Source organism: Podarcis pityusensis (genome assembly GCF_964106645.2).
Source record: "Podarcis pityusensis genome assembly, chromosome: 2".
Classification (NCBI taxonomy): Eukaryota; Metazoa; Chordata; class Lepidosauria; order Squamata; family Lacertidae; genus Podarcis; species Podarcis pityusensis.
Window position 1 is genome coordinate 26,242,424 of NC_138029.1, and position 23,587 is coordinate 26,266,010.

Sequence of the window (23,587 nt, forward strand, 5' to 3'; positions counted from 1 at the left end):
TTGAATAACTCAGAGAAGCTATGAGCTATGCTGTGCAGGGCCACCCAAGATGGACAGGTCATAGCAGAGAGTTTTGACCAAATGTGATCCACCTGGAGTAGGACTCGGTAAGCCACTCCAGTATCCCTGCCAAGAAAACTCCATGGACAAAGAAAACAGGCATATAAAAGTTATGATGCTGGAAGATGAGCCCCTCAGGTCGGAAGGTGTCCAACATGCTACTGAGGAAGAGCGGAGGACAAGTACAAGTAGATTCAGAGCTGATGAAGCGGCTGGGCCAAAGCCGAAAGGTCGCTCAGTTGCGGATATGCCTGGAAGCGAAAGGAAAGTCCAATGCTGTAAAGAAAAATATTGCATAGGAACCTGGAATGTAAGAACCATGGACCTTGGTAAGAGAAGACTCCCTGGAAAAGACCCTAATGTTGGGAAAGATTGAGGGCACAAGGGGACGACAAAGGATGAGATGGTTGGATAGTGTTCTTGAAGCTACCAGCATGAGTTTGACTAAAACTGCGGGAGGCAGTGGAAGACAGGAGTGCCTGGCGTGCTCTGGTCCATGGGGTCACGAAGAGTCAGACACAACTAAACGACTAAACAACCACGACATAATTATTATGCTTTGTGGGCTATTGAAAGAGAAGGCAAATGAGGGGCAATGCTAGAGAATGAGAGACTATTTGCTGAAATGTACCGAAACTGGGTAAGCAGTTCTCGGCACTGCTGAAAATGTTCATTTAAAAACTGAATAGTTTTATCTCAGATGAGATGAAAATACTATATCTAATCTCTGTAGTTGATTATCACCCCCTCAGTGCTCACCTGATGGTCGGAGCATCCTGTTCTATGGGGTCTTGCTGATAGTGATCAAAGGCTATGCCCATATGCCAGAGCCAAATGTGTACACCAAATTCTCTTGGGGGTGTTGACCTCCAATGAGCCATATTCAGAAGTATTACTTGGTAAGGCACGCTATAGACACAGATCTGGGATTACATTATCTTTTTGTTGTGCTGCCTTTTTCTGCAGAACTATACAAAGTCCTCTTAGATCAAGGATGACACACAGCCCTCAGTGAAATCTCATGCAGCCCTTGGCTTAATGTTGAAAGACCTCTGCTATCACCTAGTTCAGACTTTTTGGAAGAGTGATCAACCATCTCCTGGCAGTCCACTTCACAACAAGTAGGAGAGAGAGCAGGGCCGGATTTAGGTTTGATGAGGCCCTAAGCTACTGAAGGTAAAGGGGCCCTTTATATGTTTAGCTGTCCTTTGTCAACAACAAATTGTCGCTGTTTTTTGTGTTGAATATATGCTATATGGTAATCTATGGACCTAATAGGTATCTAAAGCCATTTTATTTGTTTTTTATCTTATATTTTTGAAATGTACATCCAGGTTTTTTTTCTTTAAATTTTTTTGGGGCCCCCAAAAGAGTGGGGCCCTAAGTTATAGCTTGTTTAGCTTATATGTAAATTCGGCCTGGGAGAGAGAGAACGGGGTGGCTGCCTGTGCCCACTTTTTTGACTCTGACCCTATGCACCCCCAGCATGTAGACCCCAAGAGATGACACCGCAGGAAATTTTGCCTTCTCCAGGTAGTAATGGTTGCCTATCCCTTTCGTAGATCACTGACACACAGAACATCAAAGCATTTGGTATAACTTTGAGCTTGAATACCTAACACAATTCTGGAGCAGATAAACCAAGAAAAAGCATTTATTTGCAAGTCAGAGTAAATAAGAAGACATTGACAAAATATACCGTTTAAAAGAAAAAGAAAAAGTCATTCCAGCTTCCTTACTCTAGCTATCCACTGATCTCAATTTTCAGGGCTGACTTTAAAGACTGCATGGATTACTGTGCTATGAGTTAAATATTTCCATATCAATTATGATACAAATATGTGGAAAGAGACACCTAACCAGAAGTGATGTGCTTCTTCATTCTTGCCACTAATTTATTGGGAGGTTCTGGAGAACAACTCTATGGCACATCTCTGGTTATTTTCTGGCACATGGTTACATCAGCTCCCTCTCGTAGAAACCTTGTGGTCACTTTTAACTTCTGGGCAATTTTTTTTTTCATCTTAAGTATCTGTCGCAATCGCCTGAATTCTTCTTTGTGGTGAAAAAGGCAGAATAGAACAGGTTCCTTCTCGTTTCATTTTACAAGGTCAGTCCTGCTGATTTGGACATTTCCCTAAGCACACTATTGGCTTCTTCTCTGAACTCCTTGGAAAACTGTTTGGCCCGGCTTGTTTTCTCAATATTTTCTCTCAGGTTCCCTTCTAGCCGTATCCGGTCTAGGTATTCGGAGTTGGCAACTTTCACTCTCTCCACCAATGGCTCCTGGTTCTGAAGCACCGAGGAGATCATTTCCTGAAGCTTTGTTTCCATGCTGATGACTCCTTTGGTGGCACGGTTCAGCTCTCCCACCTGCTGCTTAGCCCACTCCAGTTTCTCAGGGACCTTTTCCTCCTTCGCATCCAGCCAGAACCTGTATCCCTCCATATGCACCTGCACATTGCAAGCACCTGAAAGACAAAGCAGTGGTTAAGCTCCAACTTGACGTAAGTCCAAGAAAGAAGGCTAATTGTGTTAGTTCCAAGAAAGCTAAACCCTTCAAGCAGCAAAGCTTCTAAGAGTGGCCAGCTGTCAAAGATATTGCCATGTCATGAAATCTGATTATTTCCACTTTACTTATCAGAGACCCGGTTGTATACCTACATATATGTCTGTGTGCATGTGAGCTGTAATACAGTCATTTGGCAATATTAAGCCAAGATTATCCGTGCCACTTTCTTGTAAGAAACAAATCCCTGGCATAACCCCATTGGCATGCTCTTCATTGAAGCCACTCTGGTGAATTTGACCCATAATCCCATGGCTTTTTCCTGCTATTCATTCAACACAAAACTATCAGGTATTGGGTAAGTCTCTCTAACGAATTCTGATCTAATCTCTTTTCACATTGCCCTCTTGTCTCTCTCATTGTTAGTTTCACAAACACTTGGCTCTTCTTTCTGAAGAGGGCATTGTTGAGCTTTTGGCATGAGTTTAGAAGGCTGGCATTACATAGGAAGGATTGGATTTAAAGGCATGTGAAGAGGTAATACACAGGAAGTCAAAATCTAAAGAACGGGGAAATAATATAAGGCCCTCCTGGATACAGCACCGCCATGTAATGTGCAACCCAGTCAATAGGTTATTCAACAGGAAAAAATAAAGCCTAGGATCCTTAGCATCTTGATAACTTACAGAGGCAGAAAAGCAGGAAGCTGAATTAATTAATCCAGCCAAGTTTCTCCTGAAAAGGAGCCTTAAAGCTAAATTTCTGCCCATATGATCCCCCCAGTTCTAAACAGCAGGATCAGTATATCTGCCTGGTAGCTAACAGAACATTCAACAACATTAGCACAACGTCAGATCTTTTACCTCTTCATTGTGTCCAAAATTCACCATTAAACTACAAGTGTTATTCTAACCCTACTAATGATTTTAACTGCTTACAATGGTTTTTAAGATAAATAAGCTGAATCCCATGCGCAGCATGGATGCTAATTTTAGGATTGGGCTGACTGTTACCTAAAGATTGAATTGCCGCTGAGAGATCATGTCTGCTATCTTTGCTTCCACCTTACATTGCTACCTAAGAGTAGCACAAATCATCCTCATCGTTTTATTATTTGCGTGTCGAGGTCCCCAATACACCCCAAAGGAAAACACAATTGACACTTAATTTTTGTTTATATTTTTTTTTGGCATAATTTTGGCCACAACTTTATTCAAATACAGCAATGTGAGTGGTTGCTTGGGCATCGGTAGCACTAACTGCCCCCGCACGGGGACAGCTCTGACATTCGCACCCCCCGCGAAATCAGGAAGGGTAAGTCACCTGGGGAGAGAGACGGGACTGGGAACCATGCCTCACCTCTCCCCAGCATGCTCCCAGGGGCTTGCATGGCCCTAGCCCCTTGCCAGGGGGTTTCGGACAAAAGCATGGGGGAGCCCCTGGGTTCCTTTAACGGTAAAACCCTTCAGCAGCAGCAGCAGCATTTTGGAGGGGCAGGCACAGCCGAATCCATACCCCTCCAGCAACCAATTCCAGACCAATGCCTAACCGCAAACCTTACAAGTTGTGACGATTTGCTACGCAGTAGGCGAAAACCAAATGGCACACACTAATCAGCCAAATGGCAAAATTCCTACCGGGCCCCTGTCCCAAAGCAGACGACCCCATGACAGGCAATAGCAAGGTCAAGCAAACAGCCTAACATTAGGGAAGGGAGGGCGGGTGATCCGAAGCATGCAGCGAAAGAGGACGTCCGTTGCTGTGTGCCTTGTATTTAACAAATAGGGCTGTCAATCACTAAATGGCAACATCTAAATTTCCCCAGTAACAGCCCGCCCCTGCTTACGAGTTGGCCAAACCGTCTGCCCAGAAACAGCAAGGTGTCTTGGAATCCCCAACCGCAACACGTGCTCTCCGTGATGGAGAACACGCTTTGTACCATGCCCATCTGACTAGGTTGCCCCAGCCACTCTGGGCGGCTTCCAGCATAAGAAATGGTCAAACTAATTTTGGATGGCATTTGGAATGTAGGTAGAAGTAAAGGTAAAGGATCCCTGGACAGTTAAATTGAATTCAACTATGGGGTGCAGTGCTCATCTTCGCTATCAGGCCAAGGGAGCTGGTGTTTGTCCAAAAACAGCTTTCTGGGTCATGTGGCCAGCATGACTAAACAGCTTCTGGCACAACGGGACACCGTGATGGAAGACAGAGTGCACGGAAACACTGTTTACCTTCCCTCTGCAGCAGTACTTATTTATCTACTGGCGCTGGTATGCTTTCAAACTTCTAGGTTGACAGGAGCTGGGACAGAGCAACAGGAGCTCACCCCACCACACGGATTCGAACTGCCAACCTCACGATTGGTGGTTTAGACCACAGCGGCACACACATCTCATTGGGAATGTGATGCTAACAAACAGACCACTTAAAGGACAACAACTTCTCTTTATTTGAACCTGATGGAGAGGCTGGTGCAGAATTTATCTTAAGGTAAACACCCACAGTCTCCTGGCCATTGAGCCAAATGCAACATGGTGCCAGAAATAAGAGAATTATTTCATGATGTGATATTTTGATGCCACAATGTATATAAATGTCCTTCTTTATGATGGACCAGGTGCATGAATATATATGCATCTGTGCAGTTATGTTCCACCTCCTCATGGGTTTCTTGCATAGCTTTGCCCCTTGCATAACTCTGTCCCCAATCCTCCCATTCTTTTCCCCCCTTCTGTTTTATTAAATTTGCTTAGTAACATAACATTATTATATATATATATACTATAAAACAAAGAATACAGAACAAAATTCATTCATACTACAATGCTTAACCACATAACATTAATATATATGGTTTCTGAAAAAAAGGCTTACATAACAAAATCAATTCAAAATACATTTTTTTTTCTTTTTCTTCCCCCTCTCTTCCCACTCCAGCCCTCCCCGCCCCCGGTCAGGCCTTCCTTCTTCATATCTTTATCCATGTACACAGTCTGCTCATTCGAACTTGTATGTTAGGGTTGGCTTCCCCTCTTTCTATCCAGTTCCTCTAAAATACCAATTTATTTGTGATTCTTTGGCATTTATTTTCCCATCTATTCTCTGCCACTATCTGTGTGAATATTTCTGATTGTACGTATTCAAAAACATAATCATTCCATTTTTCCATATTCCATTTACCAATCCTCCCATTCTATGTTTTGACAGGGTGCTAGAAGAGGGTGACATGCTAGCCTCTTTACATGTTCCTTGCTACTTCAGCTCTGATTGCAAAGTCATGTTCCTCCTCCTGCCCCAAACTTTGCCACCCTCCTGTTCAGGTTAAGATCTGCAACAGATAGCCCACTCTATGCATGCAGCTCTTCACAGGATTTTGAACCTTGACCAATTCTGGTTGTAAATCATGTGCGGAGTCTGCATACATAGAGAAGGATACCAGCTGCAAACATTATCCTGAATGTGCCAAAGATGGTTAAAAATGAAAATTGCTGAATTCATAAAAAGGCATACATTTCCTACAAAAGAGACACAAAACTTTTGATTCCTGTGTTTGCTAAAGCTATCCAATATTAGAAGTGCTGGGGAATGCAGCAGTATTTTTTTTAATTACGGGTTTTTATGGGCATTTCCCATAAAACTTGGGCTGCTTGCCCTCTACACATGAGTAACATGTGAAAAGGGCTTCAGTGTATCATAAAACAGCCTATTGCTATGATATCTGGGCTCTGCAGATATGATATCTGGGACGCAGGTGGCACTGTGGTCTAAACCACTGAGCATCTTGGGCTTGCCAATCAGAAGGTCAGCGGTTTGAACGCCTGCGATGGGGTGAGCTTCCGTTGCTCTGTCCCAGCTCCTGCCAACCTAGCAATTCGAAAGCACACCAGTGCAAGTAAATGAACAGGTACAGTTGCAGCAGGAAGGTAAACGGCATTTCCGTGTGCTCTGGTTTCCGTCATGGTGTCCCATTGCACCAGAAGCGGTTTAGCCATGCTGGCCACATGACCTGGAAAGCTGTCTGTGGACAAACGCCAGCTCCCTTGACCTGAAAGCAAGATGAGCGCCACAACCCCATAGTCCACTTTGACTGGACTTAACCATCCAGGGTTCCGTTACTCAGACATGCATTTGGGAACCCAGTTCTTAATCTTGTACCATCATTAATATATATGGTAATGTTCCTATTGAGGCTTATATAGGATCAGGTCCCGACATCTCTTACCAACCAGATGAAGAGCTGCTGGGCAACTCCAGGAACAAAGACTGAACAAATCACCTCAGGTTCACACATAAACCCACAATGCTAAAATGGAGGGCTTGGCCTTCTTCATTTTCACACTCTATATTCTTCAGCATCATTTCCCCACCAACTTACTATGCTCTTGTTGTATCTTCTCTATGCATACAGAAAGACTGCTTGCGGGCGAACAGCAGTAGGTGTCTTTGAGGTCCCGGATGGTTTTCCGGATAGCCATGCAGTGCAGTGGCGTAGCGTGGGGGGTGCCAGGGGTGCCGGCCGCACCGGGCGCAACTTCTGGGGGGGGCGCGAGTCCAGAGGGAAGGGGAACGCCCCTCGCTCAGCCCGCGCATCCCTCGCCCGCCGGCAGCTTCTCCTCCTCGCCTCGCTCAGCGCCGCCGCCGCGGATGCCGCCCAGACCCCCCAGCGCCCAGGGCCATTTCCCGGGGAGCCTCCTCTGGCACATGCCCCGCGCAGGAGGAGGAGGGGGAGGCGGCTCCGGGATGCTCCCTCCCGCCCCGGGAGGCAGAACGCAACGCACAACACACACACACCCTGTCGCCCCCGCGGCAGAGCAAGGCAGCCAGACGCGGAGCAGGGAGAAAGGCTCGGGCTCACCTTGGGGCAGCCTCCGGAGAAGCGAGTCCCGAGGAGGAGGAGGAGGAGGAGGAGGAGGAGGAGAAGCCGCCGCTGCCGCTGCCGCTGCCGCCGCCGCCGTGCGCCCCCAGCACCGGGAGAGAGGCCGCTGGCCGCCCGGCGGGCCGTGGTTCCTTCCTCCGTCGGGCGCCCAAGGGGAGGGGGCTTTGGCTGCCTCGGCCCGCGGGGGCTCCACAAATAATAAATTTAATAAATTCCTTTTTTTAAAATAAGATATTTATTAAAGTTTTCAATTTTATACAAAGAGAAAAATGCAAAAAATAGAAAAAATATATATTAAAAACACATAAAATTCACAACTTATTTTTCAATAACATATTTCCCTGACCTCCTCATACCTCCCCTTCTTGTTTTCTAGTTCAAATTATTTGTTCAGCAAATCCTTATCTCATAGCATTACCGCTAAATAACACCTTATTTTCTATCCAAGTTCTTGAAACTTAAACTTTTACTTTAAAAAACCATTTTTTCATAACCTTTTATACCATTACAGCTAGAAACCACTTAACGTAATTTCAATCCAACATCATTCAACATTCCTTAATATTGCAGTATTTCTGTAAATAGTCCTTAAATTTCTTCCAATCTTCTTCTGCCGACTCTTCTCCCTGGTTGCGGATTCTGCCAGTCATTTCTGCCAATCCCATGCAGTCAATCAACTTCATCTGCCATTCTTCCAGAGTGGGTAAATCTTGCGTCTTCCAATACTTTGCAATGAGTATTCTTGCTGCTGTTGTAGCATACATAAAAAAAGTTCTATCTTTTTTAACACCAACTGGCCAACCCAGTGGCGTAGCATGGGGGGTGCAGGGGGGCCGGCCACACCGGGCGCAACATCTGGGGTTAGGGCAAATCCATGGGTTAGGGGGCGCAAATCCACAGGTTAGGGGGCGCAAATCCATGGGTTAGGGGGCGCAAATTACTTGCCTTGCCCCGGGTGCTGACAACCCACGCTACGCCACTGATGCAGTGGCATTGCTGCTTGTTAAAAGCCTCAGCGATGTCAGTAAATAGTGTGTCAATCTCAGGCACGTTGACCAGTTTCACAGTGAAGGGTTTCTCTTTGTTGAAAAGAACTAGAAATATGGAAGCCCATAGAAACTTCTGGTTAGTGTGCTATGTTAGGGGATAAAAGAAATATGGAAACCACAACAATATTTGAATATGATTCCTGAAACTAACAAGAATTAAGTACATAAGATGGATCAGTACAAACAAATTTACAAAGATTATCTTGTTCCCATTCCTTGTGCACTGAAGTATACATTTTTTTTCCCAATGGAATTTCCCTCTTACATATTTACAATTGCACACCTATTTTTTCTTGAGGGGAGGGGAATCCTTGAAATTATTACATTTTACTTGCCAAAGCTACCCACTTGCTTAGCAGTGTGCCAGTGGCATTATCCCAAAATTATTTCTGTGAGGCTTAGCCTTCATGTGGTGTGCTTCAAGAATAATGTTTATGGGCATTCTTGGTTCGTGAAATGTGTTAAATGGCCAGCAGAAATGGCGAATTGAGAAAGGTGCAATCTGATAGTGCCATATACTTCTTTTCTCTATCCAAGGAAGTCTGGTTCTCTAGCCCATGTCAGAGATGTTGGGTTGAATGAACCATTAGTCTGGCAAAGTGCGACTGTTCTTCTTGTGCAATGATGACTATGTAGGCTGAGGTTTTCAAGTACATCCTAAGGAAAGTTCAGTGCCCAGCTGCCATTTTAATTTTAATGGAAACTGGCACTCCAAATCCCTCGGAGTCGGCTTTGAAAAATCACAGCCATCATATCCGGAAGGCAGTTTCAACAGAATAAGCACGGGAGCCATAATTAAACCTTGAATTATCCAATTGAAAATCAGACCAGTGGTTCCATGACAACACAGTTTAGACTAGAGTTTATTTTTCAAACCTGCAGAACCTAATTGCATCTTTCGAAGCAATGGAATATATGATCCATTTGCTGGTAGTATTTCCAGCAGATGTCACAGAGACTTTTAAAAAGAAAAAAGGAGAGAGAGAGAGAGAGAGAGAGAGAGAGAGAGAGAGAGAGAGAGAAAGAAAGAAAGAAAGAAAGAAAGAAAAACTCTGGTCAATTTTTTGTCTACAAAGAATGGTCACAGTATGCATCTCTACTGCCAAATTCATTCTGAGAACATTTGAAAAGTATCTCATTTCTGAAATAACAAAATAAAATAAAACATCCTTTTTTCCCTTTGAATGTGTTTGCGGGGAGCACTTAATTCCACATTATTTTGGAAGAACAAATCCAATCCAGCTTTCTGAAATGATAGTATAAATGTAAATGATCTCATTTGGATTAAGCACCAATCTACAATGGAACCAAATCTTTGCCTATAGGTGGTTTATTCTTCATAATTAAAAGTATCACATAAAGAGAGAAAGAGAAAGTAAAACATATTTTAAGGAAATGATTAGAGTAATTAAATGTGTAAGACATATTGAAGTGGTTCATTTTTTTCACTCTCTCTGTATGTTTCACCTGCTTCTGTAGGGTGTAGTGCACTGAATTTTCCTGAATTTAGTTTTACTAAACGTATTTTATTTTGGAGCATTTTATTTAATCACGTGAGCTGAACTGTATATTTGATTATGTGAGATGAATTATGACAAATGTTTGGTATGGAATATTGTTTATTGCTGCATAAGGTGGAACGGAAGATGTATATACCTTTTCTGATTCTCTTAAATGTTCAGTTTCCCCAAAACTGAGCCTAGGTATAGTCAACAAAAATATTTAGAACCTCTACAGCTTGATGAAGCTGAGAGAAATATGTGGGGTATGGATACATGTCTGGGATAGGAGCCAACTTCCAGGGGCCGATGTCCCTTCAGCTCCCTCTATAAAATATTTGAATAGGGCTGCCATACATTCAGGGTTGTTGTTTTTTTAAAAAAAGTTAATGACCTCCTCATTGCCATCCTAATCTAAAATGTAGGGTAACTTTGGGAGCACAAATTAGAATTCCCTTCGTGTAGATTCTTCAAGACTCCTTGCTTTGATCTCACTCTCAGCTATTCCCATCTTTCCTCTGTGACATCATCACGTGACTTGCGTGGCATGTCCTCTGACATGTCCTCTGTGACATAGCCACTTCCGACTTCAGGAGGAGGTGGTGTTGCGGGCTCACGCCCCCAACACCCGCGCAGAGGCTGACTTCCAGCCCCCGCTCGATCAGGGGAATCCTCGAGCTGCGTCATCCCCTGGCCAGCCAATCAGCTGGCTCAGGGGGTGTGGCTTGCGTCATTTAAGGCAAGCATGGCCAGGGATCTCCCTCTTTGGCCACTCAGCTTTCTGGTTAGGCATTGGTAGGGGTATTGTTATGTAGATGTATTGGGGGGGAGGAGCGCCATCACCTCCCCCAAATATTGAAGGGTAGTCCGGTAAAGGACTCCGGGGGGCGTGGCCTCGTCCGAAGCCTATGGAGGTCAGGGCCTAAAGCGCGCCCCCGAGCGCTGACCCTGGGGGAGTCCTTAGTTGATGTGCATCAAGAGGGCTCCCCCCTGCTGGTGTTAACCCTTCCTGGTCTTCAAGCAAACAGGCTGAAGCTGGATAGTCGGATAGGACCAATGCCTAAGCCAATACCGCTCATCACCTGTAACCAATAAAGTTGTGGCCATATTTAGCCCATTAACCTAAATACTTGTGTCACGTGTCGTTATCCCTACTGGTGGGAGGCGGGAACTCGCCACGCAACATCATATGACTTGTTACTTAACAACATGTCCTCTCTGACATCATCATATGACTTGTTACATAATATACCAATACCATAATATACCAATTCTATCCTGTTCACTACATGATCCCAGCACAAATAACCCAGAATGATGAAAGAAGCAACAGGACTGGGAAATGGCATCAAAGAAGTTTGGTGCAAAGTTGACTTATCATAACTGTTGCTGGTGGTGGGTGTTTTCCTTCTTTAAAAAATGTCTACCCATGCAGAGTGACTTATTTTACAAAAAGAGAAAGAAACAATAGTATATTAGTTAAAGCTCTAATTACAATTGACATCCATAAAAGTATTATGAAGTATAAGAAAACAAAAGCAAGTAAAATGACTCAGAATTTTACCACTTTTGGTGTCTCGATGAGATTGTCGGGAGTGCTGTGCATTGAGAGGTTCCCTCTGTGAATACAGCAAGATATTTAGAAATAAATGTATACTCTTTCTGAATCCACAACTCATTCTACTACCCTCCCCTTCCACACTTGGCTCCCTTCTGTTGTATTATGTATTGCAAGCCCCTCAACCTGCCCTCTTGTGCTTTGTAGAGTGCAGTGCACACTATATTATTTTTATTCCTAAAAAATAATAATAATCCTGTTTTCCACTATTTGGACTCAAAGCAGTTTTCAACAATAAAGTATACAGTACAGTCATACCTCGTGTTGCATTAGTTTCATGTTGCGTCTTTTCGGCTTGCGAATGTGGCAAACCCAGAAGTGTATACTTCCAGGTTTCGCTGCACATGTGTGCGCAGAAGTGTTTTGCACGCTTCACATATGCGCAGAAGCGCTCTATCATTCTCCACGCTTGCACAGAAGCGCCGCTCTAGTTGTGGACTTTTTAGGGTGCGAATGGCACCCTGGAACGGATCTTGTCCGGAACTAGAGGTACCACTGTATGCAGAACTTAAAACATAAGTTAGACCTTCAAAATGTAGAAACCTCGGGAATTTAAAATCTCAAATATATACATACATATACTCAGTGCTTTTTTTCCTAAAAAAATGTTTAGGGGTACTCTCATTTTCCTACTCATATTGAAATATTGCCCCTGAATGAGGCCAAACTTATATTCACAAAATGTTTAGGGGTTTGGGTACCTTCGCGTAGCCCCAGAAAAAAAGCATTGCATATACTCATATATTGATAAAAGTGTCGTGAGTGCCAGCATAAAATGGCTGCCATGGGCACAGGGAAGCACCAACAGTGCTCCCACCCCCTTCCAATGATTTCAGTGATCTACTTGGTGGTGAATATTACAAAGACACAAAATCCTATTACTGCAAATAGAACTATTACTGTATTAGTTCATGTTCACATGAGGAGATGCGCAAGATTGAGTTGTTGATTTTTTGTTCTTTCTCTTGGGCTTTATAAGCACTCACGTGCTCCCTAAGTTATTGGCTGAAATGGGGTGTCTGCTTTGCTCATTGAATATTGTGTAAACAGGGAGTACAGATTCTGTTCTATGAGTTGGGAGATAGTAAGGCATTGGGTAATCCTTGTTGTGTGCATCCATTCACTGACTCACAAAGAGAAAAGGAAATCCCTGCTCACATGCAGCTCTGGTACACTCTTAAGAGTTTGGATATCAGTCCTTCGAGACCAGTGATGGCCAAACTTGGCCCTCCAGCTGTTTTGGGACTACAATTCCCACCATCCCTGACCACTGGTCCTGTTAGCTAGGGATGATGGGAGTTGTAGTCCCAAAACAGCTGGAGGGCCAAGTTTGGCCATCACTGGTCTAGACAAATAGGATGAAGTCGCAAGGGCTCTGGATGTTATGTTAAGCAGAACTGTGAACGTGGAAACGCTGAATATATTTACTAGAGTTGCAAGCCTTTTAAGTCAAGATCTGTGAATAAAGCTCTTATGAAAGGAGCAAAACTTCTGATCACCTGTAACAAAGTGTTTCACAACTTTTAGGCCTGTCATCTTACACTGCCATTGCAAGTTTGGAAGTGTGTGCTTTGCTTGTGAGTTGACAGACCTTTCCCATTCCCTTTGGAAAATTACCAGCAGGTTTGCTGCATTCCATGTTTTGCTCCACTTTTTTCTGGTTTTCCATAGAGAAATAATAATAATAGTAATCATTATAATTTTGGAAACTTTGTTGGAAAAAGGATCCTGCCAAAAAATTCTGATTTTGGGTGGAACAAAGCAATGACCTCTGTCTGAGCAAGTGTAGCATGCCATGCCATCATTCAGAGACAGAATCATGGCAGGAGCAAAGTTTTAGATTCACCTCCAGTAAAGTTAAATCTTTGGGGAGAAGGACTTCGTTTCAGCCGATATATTAAGAATTAGCCAACAAATGTCTGTTGAATGTGAGGAGTTGTTTTTGCAGAGCCAAATAGACAGATGGTTATCTTGTAATATTCATTGCATCACTAGGTGATGGAAGTTTTAACATATTCTTGAGCTTTTTTAAAAAATGTACAGATTGCTTTGGTTTTTAATTATCATCTAAGGGCCCTGCAGCCAAATCCATGGCTGATTGCTTGGAATCAAATATATTATTCTTCCCCATCACTACCACTCAAAATCCAGCCTCTCACCTTTCTTTTCATTCTTCTCAAGCCTTCCTCTACCTGGTATTCAGAAGATGCTAGAATATAACTCCTATCATTCATGATCATTGGACATTCTGACAAGGAAAAGGGTGCAAAGCCTCTGGGAGGATCAGGAAGAATGCTCTAGACAGTACCTGCCCAACTCCTACACTTCATTTACTCCTTTAAAATCCTGTTCCCTTTCATCCGCATCACCTCGATCTTCTATTCCTTTCTTTCCTCTGTCTATGCTTCCTCTCTTTAAAATCCAAGGAGCTTTGTAAATGCCAGACAAAACTTATTTCCCTCTCCCTCCCTCCCTTTCTTTTGCACACACACACAACCACACCAGGACTACACTTTAGAAGCTGATGACTTCTAAAAGCTTCAGTGTGTCCATTACCACAAAGTCCCTTATTATCAGCAATACAGATAAGTGCTGCAATCATAAACACAACTGCTCGGAATTCCCCATTGTGCTGTAGGATTGTGCTGCGGTTACATTCATTGGTGATCCCTTGTTACCAATATTCTTGTGTTCTCTTTTAAAAACGTACAGTCTGCTTTGGCCTGCTTCTCCAAAATATGCAGCAGGTGCTGCTGCTGTTAGCCTCACCACTATCATGAGTGTGGAGATCTATCACAATGAGGTAAAGACGAAAAAGATCCACTGAAATAAGCACAGCATGAAGCTGTCCCACAAAGTAAACTTTTGAACCTACATTTATGCCTGGCTGTCAGAATTACGACATCATGATTCAGCTTCCCTAACAGTTTCTGATACATGTCTACCTTGTTATACTGGGTTTTCATTCTCTTTCATGCATTTATTTACTAACTTTGCTGGTCTCAAAGTCCCATCAGACCTTTAAAGTTCAGCAAGTTGGGTTTTTAGATGTGGGGTGGGTGGGGGGCTCAGTTACTTCATCTACTGTCACTGAGATGGACTTTAGGGTTTCTTACTTTCAAAATCATGGATAACCACGTGGCCTAATGGATAAGGCGTCTGACTTCAGATCAGAAGATTGAGGGTTTGAGTCCCTAATCTCTCACTGCCTCCATTTCTTCCCCATCACCTCCTGGCAAATAGAAGGGGAAGAAATGGAGGCAGTGAGAGATTGTACTTTCTTGGGCTCCATGATCACTGCAGATGGTGACAGCAGTCATGAAATTAAAAGATGCCTGCTTCTTGGGAGAAAAGCAATGACAAACCTAGACAACATGTTAAAAAGCAGAGACATCACCTTGCCAACAAAGGTCCATATAGTTAAAGCTATGGTTTTCCCAGTAGTGATGTATGGAAGTGAGAGCTGGACCATAAAGAAGGCTGATCACAAAAGAATTGATGCTTTTGAATTATGGTGCTGGAGGAGACTCTTGAGAGTCCCATGGACTGCAAGAAGATCAAACCGATCCATTTTGAAGGAAATCAGCCCTGAGTGCTCACTGGAAGGACAGATCCTGAAGCTGAGACTCCAATACTTTGGCCACCTCATGAGAAGAGAAGACTCCCTGGAAAAGACCCTGATGTTGGGAAAGATGGAGGGCACAAGGAGAAGGGGACAACAGAGGGCGAGATGGTTGGACAGTGTTCTCGAAGATACCAGCATGAGTTTGACCAAACTGCAGGAGGCAGTGGAAGACAGGAGTGCCTGGCATGCTCTGGTCCATGGGGTCACGAAGAGTCGGACATGACTAAACGACTAAACAACAGCAACACTTTCAAAATCAACCAGTGGGTTATCTTTTGCAGGCCCCAAAGACCCTGCCTTGACTAGGGATGGAGCAAAAATTTATTTCATTTCATAGTAGTAGGGGGCCCTGCTCAATTTGCACTTTTCGAAATGAAAAAAGCAATCATCTTTCAAAATTCACACTTCTCTGAATTTTGTAATGCAGTCAAGTAACGCGTACAAAAGAGGATCTACAAGGATAAAATGCCAGGTCATGTTTTTGGCAGGAAGGTGTGGGAAACTGAACAGAGAGGAGTTTCACTGAGCACCTTACGACATCTTTGAGCGTGAATGGCATTTCACAAGACTTTCTCCTCAGGGCTCTGGGGCCCGTGAGCAAGGTACAGTGTGCCTCTGAAGCAAACATGTCTCACCCAGCTGGAATTGTTGGCCCTTCCCACAAACATTAACAGGTGTGGCTTAGGGATAGCGGCTGTTAGAACCACTGCCCTCCCTCCTGGGCAAAGCCCCCCTACACACGTGATCCTGCAAACTTTATTTTCCTGCACTATCATGTTGCCTCTGCGGATTTAACCACAATAAACATGGCCCCAGTTCAACCCACTAACCTGTATCTAACCTCTTGATTTCTGGCAATTAAATGTTCATCTTAAGCATCATGCACCTGCCTTTTTGACTTCTCTGTACAAACTGAGCTGTCCTGTTTCCTTTTGCTAACAATATTTGCTAAGAGCAGCTCAGGATTTGCCGCACTTTTGTTTCCCCCAATGCTTTTCCCCCTTGTTTGTTTTCCCCAATGTTGATCTCTTACCTCTCTTGAAGCAACTTGGAAACAGGGACAGCAGCAGCAGAAGGAGACAGACATGCTTTTCAAAGCTACAAAAGAGACCCTTTTTCTTTTCTTCCCAAAGAAAGCAAATGTTAATGAGAACTTGTCAGGTCACGTGCCTTAATGAGCATGCACCCCACCTTGATTAGAATTAAAACAACACAACAAGGGGCAGAAACCGTTTCAAAATCATTGTACGTGGCACGGCAAACTGGGGGCAGGATTCACGGTCAAGCTGCGGTTCTCCTTGCATATTTATCTTTGCAGACATAATTGTCTCAGACAAGTCAGACTTGTTCCTTCAGCAAACAAACTCTGCATTGTCCAACCCTCTGGACTTTAAAGTGCTACTTCCTCTACACTGGCACTCCTGGAATGTACCATTGCCCCCAATGGGGGTGGAATAGGGAGAACAGCAGAAGGAATATTCCAATGTGCTGACAAAATGAATCTTACGTGCTATCTAAGCAACTGCTCAGTGCCGGAAAATAAATCAGCTTCTGGTTTTTATAGCAACATTATATTGTATGCAGTTAGTTGGATGGACTGAAACTCCTGTAGCAACTTTTAACTCCACCCAAGATTGTTCTTTTTAATGGAGCTGTACGTCATTTCATCTCCTTAGGTTGTAAAAAATATATATATAGAAGGAGACTTCTGCACTCCACATGAAAAGAGTGAAAAGGTTTGTTGATTGGTTGACTGAATGAATATTTCTGGGCTGTATTTCCAACTTATCAAGGATGATTGCCCTGAGCCCGGGCTTGGCTGGGGGGCGGGGTATAAATGAAAATGTATTATTATTATTATTATTATGAATGAATGAATTTATTAATACGGTCACAGACCAGCGCCAACACACACAACATCACAGATCATAAAAAAATATATATCAAAAACACAGAGTATAACAAGCATTTAAATATAAAAATATAAAAAATTAAAATTAATTATTAGCATGCCCCCTGCAATTAACATTTGGGGGTTTGGTCACCATGGGATACCACTTGCTTCCTGCGACTAATTGCAGCCGCACAGAATTTGGCTACATTTAATGTAGTCTTGGGATTCTTGTCCTCTAGCAGTGGTTCCAAACCATGGTGTTCCGACTCTTTCCTGGACTTCCGCAAAACAGGTGCAATAAAAGTCAAACGTATATCCTCATAAAGACGACAACGTAACAGTACATGTGAAGCAGTCTCAACCTCCAACGAGCCACAGGGGCAGACCCGCGCTGTGTATGGTTTACCCTCAAATCTGCCCTGAAGTAAGGCAGAAGGGAGAACGTTGAATCTGGCGAGGGTAAAAGACCGTCTGTATTTGGGTACCTGAAGACCTGACAGATAGTTAGCTGGAGAAAAACCTCTCCCATAGTCCCTTATTGCAGGATGTTTGATCATTTCACTCATGTGGCATTGTAATTCTATGTCCCAGATACGCTGGCGAATTGTAGTCCTAGCTTTCTTGAAGCCTGTCGCTATCAGGGTCTGCTGTGGGATCCCCAAGCCTTTAAGCTTTTCCAGCAGTGTAGCTTTCCATCTGGATTGGTAGGTATCCAATAAGGTCAAAGGTGCCAGCCCAAGCGGGAAGAAAATAAGCTTTAGCCAGTAATGGATCTTCAATATCCATATCCGGGTACTGATAGGAATTTGCCCAACCTCCAAACGGACCGCTATGTTGGATACACAAGAGGGGATCCCCAGCAGGCAGCGGAAAAACTTAGTTTGAAATGCCTCTAAGAGAGTAAGGTTTTTAAAACTGCAGATCTGGGATCCATATAACAATTGTGGTAGTATTTTGGCAGCAAAGACCTGGGAGGCTGCCGGTATGTACTGGCCTCCTTTCCCATAGAAGAATCTTATTAACGCTTTGGTAGATTTTTCTGCATTTGCAATAGTATTATTAATCTGAAAGCACCAGGAGCCCCTTTCCTGGAAGGTTACACCCAGGTATTTAAAGGTTGCTACCTGTTCTATTAAACGGTTGTCTATTCTCCATTTGTGCCTCCTCCTTTTTTTGGAGAACACCATAACTTTGGATTTGTCGTAGTTAATTGTTAATTGTTCGATGCTGCAGTATTTGGTGAAAGATCTCAAAAGTTTTCTTAATCCAACACAAGAAAAAGAAATTAAAACTGTGTCATCCGCATATAAAAGGACCGGGAGGGGCGTACCAGCCAATTTGGGGGGATGGGCATTTTCTTTCTCCATATTTCCTACTAGCGAGTTGATATAGAAGTTAAATAAAGTAGGCGCAAGGACACACCCTTGCCTGACCCCCTGATGGATTTGGATTTCCTTGGATAGGTGGCCCTGTCGGTCACACCTTACCCGGATCCGTGTATTTTCATATAGACTGTGGATGAGATACAGTAGGCGTTTGTTTATATTTGCGGCGCTTAGCTTTCCCCAAAGCCTGTCCCTCGGTATTAAATCAAAAGCAGATTTGAAATCTATAAAGGCCACGTATAGGGAACCTCCTTTTCTTGATGTATATTTCTCCGCAAGATGTTGGAGAACAAGGCTGTGGTCTAAGGTTGACCGATTTGCCCTAAAACCAGCCTGTGCTTCTGAAAGAATGTGGTCTTGTTCCAACCAGTCCACTAATTTGCCGCATAGGTGGGCAGCGTACAATTTGCTAATGATACTTAGGAGGCTAATTGGCCTGTAATTAGCCGGGTCTGATCGGCTCCCTTTCTTGAATAAAAGGATGATGATTGCTAATCCCCAATCCTCAGGGATAGTGGCCGATTGGTCTATGCTGGTAAATAGGGCAGCTAGCACAGGGGCCCACCATTCAACATTAGCCTTAAGGAGTTCCGGTGTAATGTTGTCTACGCCGGGTGCTTTTCCAGGTTTAAGGGATTGGATGAGCCTATAGATCTCTTCAGTTGCTACTGGGGGCCATTCGGTGCCAATATCACTCGGAGCTGGGGGCAGGGCCTGCAGATGTTGATTTGATGTATATAAAGATAGAAAGTAAGCCTCCCAAATCCCAACTGGTATAGTATAATCAATTTCAATCAGGGAGTCTTGCCAACTTTTCGCGACTATTTTCCAAAAGGTGGCTGAGTCTTTCCTTCGAGAGGCCTCTAATAAACGTTGCCACTCCCCCCTTTGGGCCTGAAGCTTTTTCTTTTTAATCAGATCTTTATATTTACGTTTGGCTTCGAACCATTCCGCGGGAAGCAAGGGTAAGTTCGCTGATTTGTAATTCCTGTACTTATCCAGCAAAGAACGCTTTGTAGCAATACATTCCTGATCAAACCAGGGTTTGGATTTGTTGGGGAATATAGGTTGGCGCGATGTCTTTATTATTATTATTATTATTATTATCAGAGTGACATATGCTGAAGCACTTTTCAGCTGTTTGGTTTTCTCCTCCTGAATGTGTGTATGATGGGTGGAGGGAGAAAACAGGATCCGCCCCCTACCACATACCATGTGTGTCCAGTCAGCACATCTGCACTGTGTCTATCTATGCACAAGCATGTTCCCACATGCATAGGCATATTGCAGATGGGCAATGAAACAAACATATGACAGAGAAAGAATTTGGCAGATTTACAAGACTGCCTCTGCCTGACACACTTCCATTCAAAATGTGGACAGATGTACCTGGACAGAGTGCTTAATATCAATCATATGAAGAACAAAATGATAGAATAGTGCTCGTGCCCATATTTCCCCCTGCTGAATTGCTTAGTGAATCTCTATGATTAGGACACAAATGTTATCTTGTTGCAAGTAGTGTGTAGTTCCATGGCCAGCATACAGCAAACTCCCCTTTCCTTATATTCCACAGGTTGTCACATCCCAGTTCCAGTCATCCTGACTCCTGTTACTGTTGTGGAGTCAGACATCGTTTTTTGGATGGAGACAAGTATTCCAATCCTCACGTCTAGTATAATAACGCATGGGATCAAAACAGATTAGCCTAGTTAGTGATCATTGTACAATGGTACCTTGGTTCTCAAACACCTTGGTACTCAAACAACTTGGAACCCAAACATTGCAAACCCAGAAGTAAGTGTTCCAGTTTGCGAACTTTTTTCGGAAACCGAACGTGCTCCGTTTGGAGTGTTACACTTCCGATTTGAGTGTTACGCTGAGGTCTGTCTGCTTTTGCTATTTATTTTGCATTTTTTGTTTATATGGCTTTTTTTTGTTTTGTATTTATAACTGTGTGGAACCCAGTTCAGCTACTGATTGATTGATTGTTTATTGCTTTCATTTTATGGATCAATCGTCTTGTTAGATAGTAAAATCCATGTTGAATTGCTGTTTTAGGGGTCGTGTTTAAAAGCGTGGAACAGATTAATCGGTTTTGCATTACTTTGGTTTTGGAACGGACTGCCGGAACAGATTAAGTTTGAGAACCAAGGTACCACTGTAGTCCAATATGACCAGTGGCTCAGCATAGGTAAAGGTAAAGGGACCCCTGACCATTAGGTCCAGTCGTGGCCGACTCTGGGGTTGCGGCACTCATCTCGTTTTATTGGCCGAGGGAGCCAGCGTACGGCTTCCAGGTCATGCGGACAGCATGACTTAGCCGCTTCTGGTGAACCAGAGCAGTGCACGGAAACGCCATTTACCTTCCCGCCAGAGCGGTACCTATTTATCTACTTGCACTTTGACATGCTTTCAAACTTCTAGGTTGGCAGGAGCAGGGACCGAGCAACAGGCGCTCACTCCGTCGCCTGGATTCAAACCGCCAACCTTCTGATCAGCAAGTCCTAGGCTCTGTGGTTTAACCCACCCATGTCCCTTCATGGCTCAGCATAAGTACTATCAATTAAAACAGTCACCCCATCAGCCATTTTAAATCATGAAAAGCACATAGTTGAAAAGATCCTGTCTATCTTTGGACAGTAGAACACCCTCAGAGCAACCATTGTCTAAAGTTTTAGATAAAAATCCCAGAACATATAGATCAGGGGTCAGCAAACTTTTTCAGCAGGGGGCCAGTCCACTGTCCCTCAGACCTTGGGGGGGGCGGACTATGTTTTGGGGGGGAAATGAACGAATTCCTATGCCCCACAAATAACCCAGAGATGCATTTTAAATAAAATAACACATTCTACTCCTATAAAAACATGCTGATTCCCGGACTGTCTGCAGGCCAGATTTAGAAGGCGATTGGGCCAGATCCAGCACCTGGGCCTTAGTTTGCCTACCCATGATATAGATGCTACTGTCTATTGTTAAACATAGCACTTCATTAAATCTTCTTCTGTACTCTCTTGCCCCCCACCCAGATATTCTGTTTTTTATCAGTGTCTATGTTTCTTCATTCCTCTCTTGTCTTTTTCAAACATTGATCCCAAACGGTCTTTCACACTTGCATTTCATTCGCAATTCTCTAGCTAGTCCTATTGGCCATATAAAATGGAACAATTAATTTATTACCGCTTCAAACACAGTTGTTTTATTCATCATCTGTCTTAAAGGCAACTCAGATGTATCCCCCGGGGATGTAATATCTCCATTACTGATGCCAGGAGAGAAGAGAACTCTGAATATTGGAGAGAAGCTGGATGGAAGGGTATTGCTAAAAGTATATTTATTTGGTAGTTATGAAATGGTTGGAAGAGACCATAACATGCTCCAGCAAGTAATACCCACAATGTGAATGCGGGAGAGGGAGTTGTCCACAAAGAAAATAGCAATTTTCTGATAAATGAAAGATAGCCATCTCAAATTCCTTGTTTATGAACTCCTTCAAAATAAGATAGTAAGAAGGGCTGGAGCTTCTCCCAGTCTCCAGACTCCCTTAGTTTGACCTCTGCTGGATATAAATACCCCACCTCTGTTTTCCATGGCTAGGAGCCTTCTTAAATCATCCTCTACTAGATTTCGCCCAAGTTTTTGGACCTCCAGATCACCTGGTCTTATTTCTGATGTTGACCTGAAGCATTATGTCTCTTCTGTTGTTCCATAGTTTAGTCATGCTGGCCAGATGATCCGGAAAGCTGTCTGTGGACAAACACCAGCTCCCTCGGCCTGAAAGCAAGATGAATGCCGCAACCCCAGAGTCGCCTTTGACTGGACTTAACTGTCCAGGGGTCCTTTACCTTTACCTTTACCTTTACCGTGGATGCACAATTTGCTGTAGTTCCTTCAGTTTTGGGGGGATTTTCTTCTTTGCACCCTGCTATGTACATTTACACAAAACCCTCAATAATCTTAATATGGAGGGCCACATGCCTCATCTCCATATATTGAAAGAACACATGACTCGTGGCCTCAGGGCTGTGTGGGTTAGCCTCAACCTGGTAAGTGACATGGTAATTTCTTTCGCGCCAGCTGCACATAGCAGAAATGCTTCTCCATTGCCTCCATGTTTGGTGAAGCACTAGTTTGGGTCTTTCCATAGCTGCAAGTGGGAGGCTAGCAAGGTTGAATATCTCAGTTGAAGGATGGTCATCTCTCTCTGCTCTCACTCAGGTTGATTCAAAGACTCTTATGGCCCATGGGACACATGTTCTCTCTCTCTCTCTCTCTCTCTCTCTCTCTCTCTCTCTCTCTATATATATATATATATTAGATATTTCAACATAACAATTTATCAAAAACATGTCATCTTCATTTCCCCCTATTTCCCCCCCTTCCAAAAAAGGAAAAAGAAAAAGACCCACCCCCCAGACTTCCCTCAGCTCTCTCTCTGTTTTCTCAGCACATGTTGTTCTCTGCTTATTATGAAATTGTAAAGATCCTTAATTTATCTATCTATATGTTACCAATAATAAATTTGTGTATGTTTATTCAAAACCTGCCAAGGAGTCCAGTTCATTTTGTTGTTTCTTTAGGTACTTTGTAAAATGTTCCCATTCTTCTTTAAAGTCACAGTTGTCCTTATCATGCAATTTGTTTGTCAATTTTGCCAGTTCCACATAGTCCATCAATTTCTCTTGCCACAGTTCTTTGGTCGGGATTTCTTCGTTCTTCCATCTTTGTGCTATTAAGACTCTTGCCGCCGTTGTTGCATACTTGAAAATATTCTTCAGCTTCCTTGGCAGGTCTTTTCCTACAATTCCTAACAAGAATGCTTCAGGCTTTTTTTACAAATGTTAATTGGAACATTTTCTTCAACTCATTGTATATCATTTCCCAGAATTTTACTACAATCCCACCACATGTGGTAAAAAGTCCCTTCTTTTCCCTTACCCTAGGACACATTTTCAAGGATCTTAGGATCGACCCTGACAAAATCATTAAAATAATTCCGGCCAGTGAACAGGCTTGGCTTCCAGTGTGATGCATCCTCCTGTTAACTGGACGTCAAATAGACTGGGAGATCC

At 43.4% G+C, this 23,587-nt stretch overlaps 1 protein-coding gene across 1 annotated transcript; it reads right to left on the minus strand.

Annotated features, from left to right (window-relative positions):
- Nucleotides 1-1,696: 1,696 nt before the first annotated feature.
- On the minus strand, nucleotides 1,697-16,653 carry LOC308471110 (uncharacterized protein). Its single transcript, XM_080995076.1, has 5 exons — nucleotides 16,270-16,653; nucleotides 11,558-11,612; nucleotides 8,428-8,539; nucleotides 6,945-7,042; nucleotides 1,697-2,531 (listed from the first exon to the last, which is right to left on the minus strand). The coding sequence occupies exons 1-5, from the start codon at nucleotides 16,321-16,323 to the stop codon at nucleotides 2,164-2,166; spliced, it is 687 nt and encodes a 228-aa protein (XP_080851202.1). The 5' UTR covers nucleotides 16,324-16,653; the 3' UTR covers nucleotides 1,697-2,163.
- Between the last annotated feature and the right edge of the window lie 6,934 nt (nucleotides 16,654-23,587).

Bases quoted from the DNA above. Each gene is read 5' to 3' on its own strand.
- LOC308471110 (XM_080995076.1), bottom strand. From the start codon at position 16,323: ATGTCTGTCTCCTTCTGCTGCTGCTGTCCCTGTTTCCAAGTTGCTTCA. The intron at 8,540-11,557 runs GTAAAATTCTGA...CCATATTTCTAG, and splicing joins TCATCGAGACACCAAAAGTG to TTCTTTTCAACAAAGAGAAA. The intron at 7,043-8,427 runs CAGTGGCGTAGC...ACTGCACTGCAT, and splicing joins AAGCAGCAATGCCACTGCAT to GGCTATCCGGAAAACCATCC.